The following is a 17,940-nucleotide window of genomic DNA, read 5'->3' as shown; positions in this document are numbered from 1 at the left end:
TGTTAATCAAATCGTTCCATTACACCACAGCTTAATTAATAGCATTTTTAAGTTTCAATGATTCTTTTTTCTCCAGCAATAACGAGTACTCAATTTATTCAAGCTGATTCATATTTTTTTTTAGTTATCTTACTTAAAGAAATACTAAAATTTATATGAATTTACATTTTTTGTTGTTCACTATTACAATATTGTGTAATTTATCTATCATTTGCCCTTCACCAACCTGCATGATTGAAAATGGGTTTTACTTTTCAATTACATGTATCATTTAATCCAGTTGTGGTTCGTGATAAAGATCTGGTTAGTAAGGCAAGATTGTGAAGTGTGTTTTCTGATCTATGAAGTAATTTAGATTGAAGAGTAGAATTATGCTCTTCCTTATTTTCAAGAAACTTCGAATTTGTTCATTTTTAATTAAATAGTCCACTCACTACAACAGTGCTGTTATTTTTATAAAAAATGGGGCCTATAGCTTTGGAAGAATATGAATTGATGAAAGATTCCAAATATAGGGTGTAAGTACTACATTTTTAATATGTACGTAGATTCACAGATTTTGTGAGTCAATATTATTCTTTATATATTTAATATCATTTACATTTCATCTATATTATATCATGTTATATATGTCCACTAGTGATTTCTATTCTATTTTATTCTCTTCTATTTTAATATGTTTAGTTATTCGGTGTTTGTAAGACATTCGTTCACGTTGAAAATAGTTTTTAATTTAACTTGAGAGTAGTTTTATTTGTATTTTGAAGTGCTGCAGTTATTATGTTTAAGAATTAAGTTTAAGATCAAAGAAACCTGACATCAAAAATGGGAAATTGACCAACTACCATTAGAAGATCCTTCGGGTGGGGTTTGTTATCTTTTTTAGTCATATTTCATAAATCTATAGATGGCGATAAGAAGCCTTTTTTGCTAAACATATATCATAAATGCGCTAATGTTGTGATGTAATTACATGATGCATGTGATATTTCTATTTTATATTCTATTATAGAAAATTCAAATCCGTAAGGGTTTGGAAATGAAACACTCACATAAATTTCTATAACTTATTGATCACTTCCCCAAAGGAACAATTAATAATAACTAGTTTCGATATCAAATTTAATTGTCAAAATTTTATCTAGAAAAAAAAATAATGGGGCAAACCGAAAAATTTTAGGGTGTTTCAATTGTTAGATACAAGGTAGAAATTAAAGAGATAATTTTGAATGTGAATAAGTATAAAATATCTACCCCAAATATAAAACGGGCCTTACTTTTAATTGCTGTTTACAATTAAAATATTAACTTTTTCAGCTAATTAAGCCCTAATTATTTTGCTCCTAAATTTAATATGTTACAATAGGAAGAAAAAAAATAATGCCAGTTTCAGTCATGATTTTTATTTTTGCCGAGTTTTCTACCTAGGGACTAGGTCATCTTAAGGGCTTATTGTCAGGATCACACTCAGTTTACAAGCAGACAGGGCAGAATGTACACCAACCTTATAATATAAAATATATGGAGAAAAACTTTAGTTCATAGAACACACTGGAACGACGTAGAGAGCAATTTGTAAATATCAAAAGTTGCATTTTGAGTAAAAAGTTTAAATGTAGTAGGTTCGCTAAACGCAGTAGTTGTTATCTCTGCAAGACCTTAGGTGTATGTTAGAATGGTCAATATTGGATGTTGTTTGCAATTTTTGGGATTAGATATCCAAAGAGGCGCTAAGACGCTGCAAAAGTGTCTAGTTCTCACCCATTAAGGGTCTTGCGTTTAAATTTGTTAATGACTATCGTATGGTATTCCTTTCTCATTGCATTAAGGATTTCATTTTGTTTATAATGCAAGAACTATTTGTTCAACCAAATTAACAGTACTCTTCCAAATTGATGGAAATAGATCTGAAACAAGGGCATAGATAATAACTGTATAAGGAAAAACACTTGTATATAAAAAATCATTTTAGCAAATTTTTAGAATACGCCGATACAACTATTATCAAATTGACCAATAAAGGATTATTAAGTGTTTCATAAAAGACGTAATTTGAATATAAAAGGGTTTCACAAACAGATATTAATTTGATTCAAAGTATTATTTGAAGTGTAAAGCAAAGTAATAAATTGGTCTAAAAAGTTGGTCATTTAGTAAAGCAATTTAAAGTCGTTTAAAGTAAATAATGATAAGGAATTTATCATTTTAGAAAAGTTAAAAAAAAACAACTTAATTTGGCGGAAAATTGCAGAGAGGGATTTAAGAAACTATCGGGTGGATAAATTATACAATTTTCGAATTACCACTAACTCAGCAACATATAAGAAAAAAAAATTGTAAATTTTTAGATTCGTTATATAGCCGAAAAATATTTAAAAATTGAAATGTTTTCTGTATTGTTTAGAAAAATTAATTGATATCTGTTTAAAAAGTAACAATATTTTTCCTAGATAAAGTTCGTAAATTGGTTTGAATTTCAAGCAGCTTAAGGAGAATACCAGTTTCGTTCAATTAAATGAATAATTGAGTTACTACTCATTTACTATCAAGGGCATTCCAAAAATAAATGAACGCTATGATTGCAATTTCTTTCTTATTTTGATTGATTTTTTTTTTACTTACTATCTCGTAATCTTTTACCGATTGATTTATGTATTGTTTTTATATTATTAATATTATTATTCACGTACGCTCTTTCAGGTATGTAAATGCTGTGGACAAGGCACTGAAAAATTTTGAATACAGCAGTGAATGGGCTGACTTGATAGCAGCATTAGGAAAATTAAATAAGGTGAAAAATTTTATTTAAAATTTCAAAAGCGCCGTATTTTTTCCCCCTATTTTATGTACATTATTTATTTACCTAAGTACGGATCAATGATACATTTACAAAAATAAAATAAAACATGAGATTATATAATTACACAAAACAAATGTAAAATTTACACGATATACAATAAATTAGGTACACTTGAAGTTTGAAATACAATAAAGTGTAAGAATTAATGCAAATAATCTATTTTCAACTGTTCTATTCATCCCAGCTATACCCAAACTAAAAAATCCAGACCGAGATGGTTACCTTCACACATCCTGGAGACAGGTGAGTAAAGGAAATAGTCGAACATGGAATAGGATGTGCAGAAAAGCGTATATTTTCAGCGTTTGACGGAAAGAACACTGAAGAAGATGTGGGAGAGAATTTAAGGCTTTCGATGTAGGAGTTGAGAATCTGACGAGAAACATTAGTTCCAGATATTTCCCTACGATTGAAAAGGAGTGGGAGATTTAATTTTTACTTTAAGATTGAGATATCAGTTGTGAATCTAAAGTAACCACCTTAGAAATTATCGCTGTTCTAAAGCGTTTATATGCACTTTGTAAGATGGTGACCAGTTGACAGTGGCTTATTGAGGTCTAACGAGAGAATCGTGTAGTAGATAGTAAGAATGTACACTACAAAAGTCGCGAGAATAGCAGAAAATAAATCTCTCATCTGCAGGCCTCCTCTTTAATTTTTGTGGTCAACAAAATCAAACTTCCCATCGAATCCCTGGTCAAACAAATAGAAGAGACTCTTTTTTAACTAAGCGCTTCCAAATTTTTATATGAAGGACGTATGTGATGGTTTTCTAGTAAATTTATGCTCAGCACGTCGACGTCAATAGCCATGCACCATCTAAGAAAAGCTAACAAGAGCAGTGTAGGGGTAAAAAGAAGAAAAAACTTTAATATCATCGGCAAACTTAAGGAAGAAAACATCTTTTATTGCTTGAAATAGTGTGAACCCAAAGTGGGAACCCTGCGGTACACCAGAGAAGGACTGGATCAAAGAGATTTTTTCATTACAATTTGGATTCTCTTTTTAAGTATCTCTGAAGCCATATGAGTAGTTTATAATGCTTTTAATATGTTTTATTAATAATTATTTCTTCATCCATATTCTGTGTTATTGTGTTTTATTGAGAAATACAACTTATATCTAACAAGTACTTACTAGTTCAAAGAAATAAGAAGTAACGCACCTATAACGGCCTGTCATTTGACATTTATGGATGTCATTTGTTCTCTTGCTACACTGCTACACGTCAGGAATCTAGAACTGTACATGTCTGGAACCGGTGTTTTCTTTGGCTTAACTTTATAGACTTTCTTAATGGTAATGTGGGCTTTAGCTCTACACCAAAAACAATTAGTGACACTACATCTACTCTTGAATTTTCCATTTACCTCTGTATATAGTAGCTATCAGGCGCCAGTAGTCTATGTTTTGATAATTTATCGGTATTGGCTAGGTACGTGTTCAGTATTGGGATAGCTCAAAGTGCCAGATCTGTTTTAAGTGAATTTAGCCTTGTAATATGTTCAGATCGTGCAATTAATGACGTACATTATTTCCCGGTCCTCTTCAGCTACCAGATATTCTTTCTATTAAATCCATAATGGCATACAAGAATTTAATGAAAACCCCTGCTTGAAATACATACACCGTGCAATAATCTAAGGAATAAAGCTTACTTCTTTTATCTATGTGTTAAACAGCCTAAAATATTGTCGAGAAGTACTGTAATCCTTGCAAAAAACGGGCTTTTTATTTCGGGCGTAACATATTTCGTAAATCTGTTGTGAGAGTATTCTTTAGCGATAGTTACTTTGTTTATTTACCTTACTTTGTTTATCTATATGAATAATGTCTTCTAGTAAATATGTTAATTTTTATTTCATTGATTTTTAAATTACTAGGTAATTGTCTCCAATACCAAATTTCCAGTAATACCTAGAAGAATAAAAATTAGCAAAAGACTTGCACAATGCATGCATCCTGCTCTACCGTTCGGAGTACATTTGAAAGCTTTAGAAACCTACGATTTAATTTTCAAATCAATGGGCACAAATAGACTTAGCCATGAACTTTTTATTTATAGTGCAGGTAATTATTTATTAAAAATTTCGAAACTGTAGATAAGTTTTGTCCGTAAATTATTTTTGTTTGGTTACTTTGGTGGTTTAAAATAATTTAGAACGACATTTTTAAAGTATATTAATTTGCATATTACTTTTTATAGGATTATTTCCATTATTGGGACATGCTGCCATGAAAGTAAGGCCTGCCTTATTGACTGTTTATGAAACTCATTTCGTTCCTTTGGGTCATCGTTTAAGGCCTGCATTGTCGGGATTTCTTAGTGGGGTTTTACCAGGTTTGGAAGAGGGTTCTGATCATTATGTTCGGTAACTATTTTATTTTTCATTGTTTTTTTAAACTTTTTTGTTTTTTTTTGTTTTACAGAATTTCATGTTTTATTGCTGTTTGTTTAGGACGAATTCTCTATTAGAGAAGGTATGCGAAGGTGTTGGCCCAGTTCATTTCTACGGTTGTTTATGGGATTGTTTAGCATCAAATTCCTGTGTTAGACTTCCTGCAATAACTTTTCTCCTAGCCCATTTCAACAGAAAACTCCCAACAGAAGATCAGTCTCATATAATGGGAAGTAATATAGAGACGATGGTAAGAAATTACATATCGTAATGAAAAATAAATAAATTTTATAAATTAAAAGTAGGATGACTGTATATGTATTGTATATGTATTAAAAGAATAGTGACACAACATTGTTGGCTTTTGGAAATAAATTATTAATTGATGTTACTATACTTTCTGACAGTCTACTATTCAGGTGAGACATGTCACGTATATACGGTATTAAGTTGTGTAGCAAAAATCTATTTCCCATCAGGTTTCAAGTGATTTAGAATTTATTTCCTTCATAAAATATAAATATTTTTGAAAGTATTTCCCACAAATTCTTGAAAGAAAGAGATTCTTCAAGTTCGGAGAGTAGTGGAATAATTTAAGTAACAAATTGTGGGTGAACCCAATTAAAGAGGAAATCATGGGAAAAGTATGTGGACAAGGAAGTACACAAAATATCGAAATTAGTAGAAACTAGATTCCACATTAATCTTTTATAGAAAACTATTAATATTCCAGTTGCGATGACTTTAAATTAACCAATAAATGGAATAAATGTAAGTGAATCTTTTGCATAAGTTACTACGAAAGCCTTATCTTCATAATCCAAGATGAGAAAGTGGATTTGACAGAAATTCAATTTATGTAATAACTTATCTGAATTGAAACTTCTAAAATGTGAAACTATTTCTCCCAAATATTCTAAATATCAATGAAAAATATTTTTAAAACTCATTGGAACCCAATTCGGTTGTTTAGGAATAAGATTTTGCTGGTGTTACCAAAATAGTAAAACAGCTAACTTTTTAGAGATACTAAAATCGATTTATGAGCTATACTCACAAACAGTTTGCGGGTACTTTTACTTTCTCTACCTCTGTCCACTACCAGAATTAACCTCGTACAATACGGTTTTATAAACATTTAACTATATAATTTTTCAGTTCATAATATGTAACCAACAAACCAATTTCTTTGTAAACCAATAAAAAATAAAAATTATATAAATAATGTTTCATTCATTTCCAGGTTTGTGGCCTAATGGCTTGCGTACAGGATAGTAGTGTACTTGTACAGAGGTGTGCTTTAGATTTATTTCTTTTAGGATTTCCGATGCATAATAGTCATTTAACTACTGATGACATGATAAGACTGGTGACCGCATCGCTTTCTACAATATTACGACGAGATATGTCGTTAAATAGGTAAAACACAAGTTTTATCAAAACGTTGACTAATTTGTAATGTATTTAATCGATGTGTATCATAATTGCTTCTTCTTTTTTTTACAGACGATTGTATGCATGGTTATTAGGATCCGAAGTAAACATGACAGTTCTATCCCATCATCCTTTATTGAGAAAAGCGAAAGCTAATTCTAAAAGCACAAGTTATTTTGAAGTATTTTCAAAAGAAATGCTGGTTAAGGTATATACTTTCTTTCTTCCTCTTTCAGTCTAGATAATGTTGATGAATTATCTATTTAGTAGCTTTTAATTAGGTTAGTTGATAGCTCGATCAAATATAACCGTGATACAGAGGTTACGTTGTCTTTGAAAGGGTATGAGTCATAGCTTTTCTGTACTTGGTTCTGTGAAAAATTGTTATTGGACATATGGTCCTAATATTGAACTGTTTTGCAGGCAATCAAAATTATCTTAGATAATGCGATTGGATTGACACCTCATGATCTTAAACCATATAAAGTGCTAGTATCTCTTTTGGATAAGCATGAGATAGGAGATGTAATAGTTGATGATATATTATTTGAAATATTTAGGTAAGTGAATCGTTTTAATTACTGCCGAAGTTTTTTCTTAATGTGAAGTATAAACTGTCAGTCCTGCTAATCTATCCCCTACTAAGACATTGAAGCATTGACTAGTTTTCATCCTTAGATAGTTGGTTCGTAGAAATATCAAGAGAAGCCTTTTTCTTCTTGAGAGCTGCGGCCCATATAAGATTTAAAACTCGCACTTAAGATTCCACTTAAAATAATCACTTCAGAAATATGCTACTCCTTCCCCTGTGTAATGTTAAAGTAATTAATCAACATTAAAATTTAAAGTTTTAAGAAAATCTGTTGACTAGAATAACTAATTATTATTTCGGAATAAGAAATCAAGATGTTCTCGAAAGTATTTTCCCTACTTTATAATTCTACGTAATTGCACTTGATTTAATACTAACCATATACTCGTATATTTAAAGTTTAGTTTTAAAAACTTTTTACGCTAATCTAATTTGATTTTAAAATTAGAATAATTGTAGCATTCATATTTCTATCATTCTTTCTTTCTTGGTAATACAATTGTACTATAATCTGAATATTAAAGATTTTAATGTTCTCTAATAAATTATGGTCCAATGTCCGTTGTTTAGACTGTTATTTTTATGCTATAATACGGATTCCAAATCATCAAATGCAGTTGAATTATTAAAATGTGCCAATCTGTTGTTTGGATCATTGGAGCCACGCTATCTATGGCAGTATATTGGAAAATTATTTAACACAGCATGTTCTAAGAATTCTTCAGCATCTATAGATTTGGAAAATCCTGTAAAGAGAGTATCCAGTGGTGACCCTGGCATAGTTGAGGTAATTTTGGTTTTAACATATTGTTTTATGGGTACATTAAGTAATTATTTTCTTAGTGAACTAAGTTTGCTCCCTTTTTGTTGCAGATTTGTACTCTTACTGAATTTTTACTCGACATAGTTTCGTTGGAGACTTATACTGATACCCCAAGTGAACATTTACCTGCTCTTTTCTTACAAATAGTGACACTTTTATCTAACCATTGTGACACATTAACTTCTGTACAAATATCCAAAGGTTTACAGTTGTGTGCAAAAATACTTACTCGTGTACAGCCAATTATCATACGACCACAATCTTCAAGCCAGTTTGAAAGTTCAGAAGATCCTTCCGATAGTTCTATGGTCACATCCATACAACAAGATTCTACATCTTCTGATTATAATCAGAATACTGATTCTTCAAGTATTGATGAAAAATTAGAATTACCTAGTGATGAAACAACATTTGAAAAAAGTGATTCTCTACTTGAACAGTGTTTACGACAATATGAACGTTTTTATGTAACATTTACATACGGTACTCGCCTTAAAGTCGGTGAAACGAAAAGTATATCTACACTACTTGAAGCTTTGAAGATTAGGGTTCCTAATTCAGAAGAAACATTGAAACAGTTGGATACTCTTTTAGTGTCTATTATTTCCAAAAACCCATCTAACGATACTAAATCTACTGTTGCATTCATCGACGGGTTGTGTGCAAAAGGAAAAGAATGGGTAGAACCCATGAGTGTGGCTTCTCGCCTTTTAGTTGACTTATCAACTTTGCAAACTTTTTTCCAGTCACCTAATTCAAGAAATGTTTTAGATAGTGAATGCTGCGGTAAGTGATTTAAAAATAACTTGTAAGATGTGTTTTAATAATATTTTATAGCAAATATAATGTTTATATTGGTCTTAGGAAAAGATAGTAGCGGAGCAGAATTCCTTCCTGAATGGCTCCGTGTCCTGATTGTATGTGCATGTTGGTTAAATTCTTCTGTGCCGCTACAGCTGGTCGCGATTACAACGTTATTAGATTTAGTAGTTCTATGCACTACTGCGCAATCATTGGTCTCGACATCCTCTTTGTCGGATGAAGGTGTTACTACTCCTCTTTTAATAATACCATTGTTAACTCCCGCTCACTTGAAATACATGGAAAAACATACTTTCATCTTTCAGGTAAAAATGTCCTAAATATATAAGAAATAAGCTTTCGTAAATTTTACTGAAGAATAAATTTTAATTCTTTAACTATAACCATGTTGCAGGTAATAGCTCACTGGTTGTGGACACAATTGGGTGATGGAGAATATCAAGTCCGTTGTGTTGAATTATTACATCAATTACATAGTGCCCTCTCTAATAGTGATATCGTAGAATCATGTATTGGACATTATTTAAAAGGACAAGCAGGAAATCAAATTGACCGTCTAGAATCGTTTAGAAGATTTTCTTCATTGTGGCATATTGGGAGGGAGGTAAATGCCAAAATGGGGAATTCACTTAGGATATCTGATATTTTTTATAAGTAAGTATTAGATTCTCAGAAGTATCAAATTTTATTGTTTTAATTTGTATACAAAAAAAAAAATAATCTATAATTTGCAGGTCTATGCTGAAGATGCTTGATAATTTGAAATTACCTGAAAGTGATTGTCTGAAAATGGAAGCTCAAGAATGGCTACTACATTCTTTAATGCGAGGAGATGTACACAGAATACTTGATCCTATTTTATACATTCTACTGGATCCTTCAACAGCTAGATTAAGTGTTTTACATATAAGAATTAAACATGAAGATGCTAAACCAATAGAAAACACTGCTAGTAAAGAAGAATTAAAAAATGTCTGCGCTATTAGTTCGGTTGATGGTACAGTTATATATCATATTGATCAAAAGAAAGAAATTATTGCTAGAAAAAAAGATAAACAGGTGACAGCCGTAACTGCTATCACTGGACAAGTTACAGATCTTAATCAAAAGTACGTTACTGAAAAGCATAATGATGAAGAACATGTAGAAGATGCCCATCAAAATACTGAAAAAGAAATGCACCAGAATATTTCATTATATATTAATCCTTTTACATCAGAAAGTACTGAAATAAATACAGATTTCGATGAATATTTTGAAGAAGTTGATAGTCTAGTTTTAGATAAATCTCAAAAAGATGATACTTTTGAAAGTAAAGGTGTTCTTAGAAATAGATCGTTTCCTGCTCTTCAAAAAGAATTAAATAAAAAATCATTTGCAATAAATGAAGCTTTAAAAATATCTTCAGTTGATTTGTTGAATTTATCCGATACTTTATTTACCAAAGTGAGTGAAGGTGAAAGTCTGTCAACTCGTTTGAACCGTGGTTCATTTTCTAGTGATGGTTTGTCAACAATTCCTTGTCTAGATAATAGTGAATTAGTAAGAAGCTGGTCGTTTCCTGGTAAAGATTTGGACAGTAGTGATCTTGAAGAATCCACAGTAGCCGAAGAATATTTTAATGCAGGAAAAGAAGATACTATGACGGTAGTGGAAGATATTTTATCAGATTTATTAGATAGAGTTGCGATTTTGTCCGGTGATACTGAAGTAAGTACCTTGTGTATTTCAAGTTAGCTTTATTTCTTCTACTTTTTATTTTTTGCTGCTAATGGTGTCCTTGTTTCGAACTTATGCAGCTTTCCTCCTTTAGTAACTGCACTGAGAAGGCTTTAGGTGCTAATGCCTTCCTTGAATTTATATATTTTATATGAGATATTTACCGAAGAGAGCAAAGTTAAAAACATGTCACCGTAAAGAACTGTTACTTTTGTTCAATCTCTTCAAGGGATACTGAGGATTTGTGGGACCTAGTAAAAAAATTCAGGAACTAATCTCTTAAAATGAGAAGTGATATTTCTTTAGAACAATGAGAAAATCAATTTTAGAACGATGTTATATTGTATATTAGCTGCTAAACCTATTCATGTAAAACAGCTGCTAAAGTTATTGCATCCCACTATCTAGATGAATATTTGGATGCCCCTTTCACGTCATTAAAATTATTATTTTGTTTTGAAAAATACAAAGTGTGACAAGACGGAAAATCTTGTGAATTTCTTATACATATATTCGCTTCAGAGAATTTGAGCTTATCCTCAACCAGTCTAAAGGGAATTTGCATATTTAGGCGTCGTAAATATTAACGAGATTTTTTTTTTTTTTTTTTTGTAGCTTATCAAACCGCCACTTAAGCCAAAGCCTCAGTTTCGAAAATTGCACTATCAGTCAACCATTACCTCACATGGAAATAATATAGATCATCTTCATTCACACCTATTACTTTATCGTAACAAATATGACAGTGATAAAGTATTATATGCAATGGAAACCCTAAGGAATATACTGTTGAGCAACCCAAGGGCATTTATTTGTGCTTCATCTACTACTGGTCTTGTATCAAGGTAAGTTATTAATTGCAAAAACATAAACTATAGAATACGCATGCTCTCTCTGAACTGAACTGATTCTCTAATATTGCTAATTACGAAGGTAATCATGCTTTTCATTTATAAGCGCTCAATTAATTATTAATCTTACACATAGCGCCACGATAACCGAGCGTTTAGAATCGAGGCCCGTTAAACTAATGTGAGTTGTGATATAGTTTGATTCTCCGTCAAAACCTTGGATTTTATAAATGGTTCAACTGAAAACTTTAGGTAGATGGACGTAAAGACTCATACAGAAGATATTTAGTTAGAATTCATTTTTTAAATTTAAGATTATTTAATGGTTTTTGAAGTACCTATTCTTAAAATGAAGGTTCCAGGAGTTAAGTGTTTAATTTACAGTGAGCTTGAATGCAATCTAATATATTTTTTTCTAATTTCTAAAACAATGTCTTAACAAACAAAGTGGTCAAATCAGATAACAAACTGGTTAACTTTTCCCATGTCATTTAAAAAAAGTAAGATTAATTCCTACATTTTAAAGTAGGAAAAGAAAAAAAAAGCTTGGTTAGTTGAGTTTCATTCCTTCGATAAAAATATAAAAAAAATTTGCCGATTCAGATAATTACATTTGTCCTCTATTTACCGTCCTTTCAAACAGATGTTCATTTCGTAACGTAAAGCATACATTACCTTTTAATTATGTTTGTTTTTATCTCTAGATGTAAACTAATTTCGTTATTTACAGATCGACTATTTTAAAATTAGTAGCACGACATAGAAAATCTCTTTTTGGAAGAGGATTTGCAGGAGACTTAGAAGGAACTAATATTCGAAGTGCAATGTATTTGGAGGTTATAATCATTACTTGTTTATATTTTATTAGAAGTTATTATCCTAATTTAGAAAATGTAAATATTACAAGGCAAGATGTGATTGGTAACAAAGAGGTATGTGCAGTTTTATGAAATAATTGCAATAAGGCTATTATTACTTGAATTTTTAAAGATTTATATATATATTTGTAATGCGTTTCAGGTACAAATAAGTTGTACAGAAGTATTAACATTACTGTGCAGTCATTTGATAGATATTGTAAGAGAAAGCAGTAAAAGTTTAGCTTGTTATTTAGCTGACCTATTTTCGCGTTTAAAACTGTTTAAAGTATTATTACATTGCGTGTTAAGTAGTGTATATCATCCGAAATATAATAATGGACATCTGTCATATCAAGTTTTAAGATTTAATGAAGGATTTGGTGGCAGTAGAGATCGCCTTCCAAGGCATTCAGAAACACTTCAAAAACAGCTTATAAGGTTACTATTGAATTGTATTTGTCGCAACTTTGTTTTTATTTTTTGTTTCTTTTAATTTCAGCTAACTGTAACAAATTAAAATTTCAGGTTATTGTTGTTTTTAATTATACTAGAATATGAAGTACAAAATCATAGAGGAGAAAAAAGTGTCTCGGCAGACATACCACCAGAAACAAATGAGTTAAAATATATCAATGGAAATTCAATACCCCAGCAACCTTTATTTCTTACAATAGTATGTTCCATTTTTAGAAAGTATTTAATTTTGTTGAGATTCTTAAAAAAGGGAGTTTCTATTGACTGGTATTATAGTTACATATGTCTTAAGAATTCGTAAAAACCATTAATTTTTATTTTTCCTTACCATACTAGGTGCAAGCAAGTATTGCGATTTTGTCAAAATTTTGATTTTGAGTTTACACAAAGTATAAGTACTTCTAAAACTTTTATTTTGGGGAAAATACCTCTGGGCGAAACTGATGGTTAGGCTTCTTTGGAGGGTTAGAGGGGAATATGTCGCCTTTCTACTTATTAAATTAGGGTTAAATATATAACCAAAATTTCAGTTTTTTATAAACCACTTCGTTGGATTAACAAAAACTAAAAAAGTTCTGGTAAATTTCGAAAATGTGTCAGGATCGCAATACCTCTTCTGTTAAATGTGAAAATAAAAAAGTACATTTTTGAAGTAGGATAAGCTTATTGCCTAGATAAATGTTATTTTCTGAAACTTGGTTTATTCTTTATTTTGCGAATAATAGAAGTGTTAATTATTGATAGATATCTCGAGCATTAGACGTTCAACCTCAGTCTAGGCACACTCACGCACATTGGACTGCTTTAGTAGCATGTTCTCTGCCTTACCAAGGTGCTGCCCTCACTAAGGTTGTTACCACAGCTCTAAAACAAATATGCCACAATATAGAAGAATTATCGCATTGTTATTCTGCAGCTGGATCGACTGGGTTAGTTCGTATTATATTATTATTATTATTATTAATTACTTTTTTAAATAACTTTAGAATATAGATAGATGATATACAAGGATTTTCTAGACATCTCTTGAAACACTTTTTTATTTGAACATTTATTTTATTTTTTATTATTAATTATTGATTCCAGGTTCCCAGCTGATTATGGAATAACACAAATTGAAGCGCTAACTGTTCTCTGTCATTTTTGCCTACTTGATACGTCAACTGCATTCAATCAATCACAGCTAACATCTGGAGGGGCGTCATCCTCTCAGATATTTAGTAATTTAACTCATTTGTTCATGTCCAGCCCACCTCAGACAGTAAGTGTTTTAAATTCTGCAAATATATCTAAGGGGGTGCTACTATATCATTATTGCTCTCATGTGCACAATGTGTATTGAATGTGTGAAATAATTTAATCTCGCTATTTCTCTATCTCTGTTTCTTATTGAGCAATAGTTTTATATCTCTTAAAATATTCATCAGCTTGTGCTCTTCCTATCAGTGTGCTCTTTTCAAATGTATTATAGAAGATGGCTTTTATAAATCTTTTTCATGTTTACTATTATAAATAACGTAACTTTGTCTGTAATTATTGTATTAAAATTTCATCACTATATAATTTGATGAGGCGTAGACTTAGCTACTTAGGTATTTCCCTACATTCAGTAATTCTCCAAAATATTCTTACCTTCTATCCATTATGTTTATTTTTCTTTCTTTCATCCTCAGGAGCCTGATGTGACAAACCTTTTGCTCCCACATATTTATGAGTAATAAAATAACTTTTGATTAAACTCGCTTCCACTATCTCTTCGAACCACTATCCTTTTCTTACTCTTCACTTTAGAAGCATCTTTTTAATCAATTTCTTTAGGATTTTAGATTCATCATAATTTTCCTGTATTCTGTGTCCCAGGTATTTTTGTTACAATTCTTTTCTTTCTTGATTTCAATTAACCACCTCATTTTCCCTTAACTCAACTCCCCACATATGATTGACAAATTAACTGATTCATCACCTCCCTTTCTTTTTGTTATGTTTCCGTTGGAGCGAGCTTCTTTGTACGTCTCTTCAGAGACCAAATAGAGATTTGTAGCTCCCTAATTCCTAATACGGTTTGCCTTATTACCCCATTCGGGATAGGCTGAGATCTCAAATAGGCTCTTGAGTGTTCAAAAGAGTCCATTATATTATCCAATCGTTATGATAACAAGCAGTAACATAAAGTTCTTCTTTCAGGAGCAAAGTAAGGAACGCAATGATGCCCAGATTTCGGCCAGAAAATCCGTACTTGGCCATCTTCCTCGAGTAATAGCAAGCGTTGCTGTACTCTGGCAAGCTTTAATTAAAAGGAAAGAAAGGTCACTTTTCAAGTATAAAAGAATATTTTCAATTAATTCAATCGTTTTTAGAAAGTTTAGTATATAGCTTTTTGTTTTTATTTTTTAGGGAAGGTGATAATTGTGAGGTTGGAAGTCCTAGAGTTGTTAAGCAACAAATTCTTGATTTTCTTAGTCCAATAGCGGTCCATCACGCTACTAGTTTCTTAGCTGCTATGGCAGTAGTTTGGAGAGAAAGAAGGCCAACAGCTACACAACAGACTGTTATTGTAATAGTTTAGAGTCAATTGATCTTAATCAAGTTTAGTTTATGTTTCCTAAAAACTTTGGTTTCATTTCTGTCAGGTTATGCCTAACGCAAGTGAAGATCAAAGGGTATTGGTGCAGTTACTTAATGGTATTAAAGCTATGCCTATTGATACTCTCGTACAGACTTTGAATCAAGTAGTAAAACAGCCTGCCATGAACCAGGTAAGCAATAAAGGTATACTATATGTTTTTTCTTAATGTTTTACTGAAAATGAATAGCATTTTTTACAATATTAGGAAATAGCAGTTAGCGTTGAAGTTAGTGCTCTAGAATTATTCGTTAACTATACCCAGAGTGTAGCTGCTTCGAGCCTGTATGACAGTTGGAATTCATTACTCCAGTTATTAAAAGAAGCTCCAACTTTAAGTCCTCCAGCACAGTTTCTCTTATTAGGTGCTTTAAGTCAATTTATACAGAGATGTCCTCCATTTACCGATAGAAAAGATCAAAAAGATTTACAAGATATTACGACAAAGGTAAGTTTTGATTATAAGTAAAATTTCAAACATAATTATTTATATTTAATATTTAATTAACAAATTTATTGAAGTTGGTAGAATCTTGTACAACAATAGCAGGAGCTTGTCTGGAACAGACTACCTGGCTGAGGAGAAATCTTGCTGTCAGAGAAGAGGAACCCGCAGCCATTACACCTGATAAAGAAGATAAATGTACGAGTCAGTTATATCTTTTGTTTTTGTTTTAAGAAAATATAAGGTCTGTTAAAAACAATTACATTACTTTTATGACGGAGCTACTTAAAATAATTTTTAGAGTAATTTCCGCTTAGTTAAATTCGTTGAAGATTAATTAATTCAAATAACTATTTTTCATTGATTTTTATCTGTCGTAGCACCATGATTTTAATGTTTCAGAATGGTTTCGGATTCAGAATATACGAGTCAGCAAATCTATTTATATAACAGAAACATAGTACTAACAACACTAAACTAATACGAGTAGATAAAAATACGAAACCGGTCATAAACATTAAAAGTAGCTAGCTAAGACGAATAAATAACTACATTTTAAGTTAGTTTTTTCTTTAAAATTTTAAAAAGTTATATAATTTTTTCAAGATTTTTAAAATAGCTATAAATTGCAAATTACATAATTTTCAACTGAAGAAATTGATTCAATCAATCACTATGGTTATCTACTGTTAATACAAATTTTATTTCAGAATTTCTTATTTTAAAATTTAAGAAAAAAACAAATTTCACCCATTTTTTTAAATGCTTTAATCAAGCCTTGCCACCACATTACTAAACAATAGCAGATTCAAATATTTTAATTTTGTAGAAAGGGCGTTTCACAAATCAGTTCCAGTATCATTTTCCACCGAATTTCTAAATCTAATATCCAAGATATTTATGGGATAGGATTTATATATTTATAAACGTGTTAGAAGATCACAGTTTGCAAATCATTGCAAAAGTTCATTATACTGCTTTTGCCTAAGTTCAACTTTTATTCAGGCAGTTTTATTTTTACTTCTTTGGCCCATGCTTTCATAATTTTGTTGGCCAAATTTTCTCTTCATCGCATTCAGCTTTACAACAATTTTTAGATGCACTGACTACGTATGAAAAGTTAACTTCCATTGCAAGGAGTTTGTCTTCATGTTACACTTCTTTTCTCTTTATAGTTAATAAGCTGCTTTCTGAAGTGATCGTTCTCGTTTGTTTATCTTCTTTATCATTTTTTTTACTTTCCAAGTTCATCACCGAACTTACAACTATTATTCCAATAAAAATTGTACCAAGCAAGTGAACATTATTTTTTTTAGGACAGTTAAAATTTTCATATTTTCTCTCTTTGCTGGATATGTCAGTATTTATAGTTCTTTACAGAGTACAAGAGTTAAACTAAACGTTCATTCTTTTTAACTTCAAAATTCATATCTTTTTAAATTATCTGATTCACCGACATCCATAATTATTTCTATTTTCATTATGAATTTCTTAAAATTATAAATAACTCAGCATGAAATAATCATTTATTTGCAAAATTATTATATCAAGCTAGTATGTGATAGTAAGAAGTGCATGAAAATAAGCTTATTGTTTTGAGTGCTAGTTTTGAAAAAGTTAAATAGTTTTAACTTTATTGAGTTACGCATGTACATTGCACCTATTTTTATTATATATATGTCTTGAAATTTACTTTTTAAATTAGTTGTTTTTAATAATGCAATTTTAGAATTTTTTGTTTGGTAGTTGTAGATGGACATCAGCTCATCAGTAAAGATTAAATGTTCAAAATTAACTTTTGTTTTTTTTTTATTCGTGGAAATATGTGATCCAACTAAGAAACTTTCTGATTGCTATTTATGGTAACTTATTCAACTTCACTATACATTTTATTTAGTTCTTTTAATTATTTTAATAAAAGATTTACTTTTGAAAAACGTTACGAAATATAACACAAAAACAAACAAAATGGATTTATAAGTTACAAAAAAAGCTAGATAATATCATTCCTTGAAAAACTCGCATTTTTTAACCATTT

General features: G+C 30.6%; 1 protein-coding gene across 4 annotated transcripts in view; it reads left to right on the top strand.

Annotated features, from left to right (window-relative positions):
• Window positions 1-62: 62 nt before the first annotated feature.
• LOC141457231 (protein DOP1 homolog) overlaps window positions 63-17,940 on the top strand; it is a 28,742-nt gene continuing 10,864 nt past the window's right edge. For all 4 annotated transcript variants that reach the window (XR_012460277.1, XM_074133911.1, XM_074133910.1 and 1 more), the window contains exons 1-24: window positions 63-518; window positions 2,701-2,791; window positions 4,744-4,930; window positions 5,067-5,232; window positions 5,320-5,509; window positions 6,503-6,678; window positions 6,766-6,901; window positions 7,117-7,253; window positions 7,856-8,072; window positions 8,159-8,894; window positions 8,973-9,235; window positions 9,325-9,584; window positions 9,665-10,640; window positions 11,265-11,494; window positions 12,231-12,432; window positions 12,521-12,798; window positions 12,886-13,033; window positions 13,579-13,763; window positions 13,921-14,095; window positions 15,019-15,140; window positions 15,229-15,388; window positions 15,465-15,590; window positions 15,666-15,905; window positions 15,980-16,100. Coding sequence is in view for 3 of the 4 variants with exons in the window: in XM_074133911.1 (XP_073990012.1) it covers window positions 463-518; window positions 2,701-2,791; window positions 4,744-4,930; window positions 5,067-5,232; window positions 5,320-5,509; window positions 6,503-6,678; window positions 6,766-6,901; window positions 7,117-7,253; window positions 7,856-8,072; window positions 8,159-8,894; window positions 8,973-9,235; window positions 9,325-9,584; window positions 9,665-10,640; window positions 11,265-11,494; window positions 12,231-12,432; window positions 12,521-12,798; window positions 12,886-13,033; window positions 13,579-13,763; window positions 13,921-14,095; window positions 15,019-15,140; window positions 15,229-15,388; window positions 15,465-15,590; window positions 15,666-15,905; window positions 15,980-16,100 (5,578 nt within the window). In the remaining variant the exon portion in view is untranslated. The remainder of the gene's footprint in view (window positions 519-2,700; window positions 2,792-4,743; window positions 4,931-5,066; window positions 5,233-5,319; window positions 5,510-6,502; window positions 6,679-6,765; window positions 6,902-7,116; window positions 7,254-7,855; window positions 8,073-8,158; window positions 8,895-8,972; window positions 9,236-9,324; window positions 9,585-9,664; window positions 10,641-11,264; window positions 11,495-12,230; window positions 12,433-12,520; window positions 12,799-12,885; window positions 13,034-13,578; window positions 13,764-13,920; window positions 14,096-15,018; window positions 15,141-15,228; window positions 15,389-15,464; window positions 15,591-15,665; window positions 15,906-15,979; window positions 16,101-17,940) is intronic.

This window comes from Rhodnius prolixus, unplaced genomic scaffold (assembly GCF_049639745.1).
Source record: "Rhodnius prolixus isolate KJV_2025 unplaced genomic scaffold, Rpr scaffold_10, whole genome shotgun sequence".
NCBI lineage: Eukaryota > Metazoa > Arthropoda > Insecta > Hemiptera > Reduviidae > Rhodnius > Rhodnius prolixus.
This window is presented reverse-complemented; position numbering and strand designations above follow the sequence as displayed.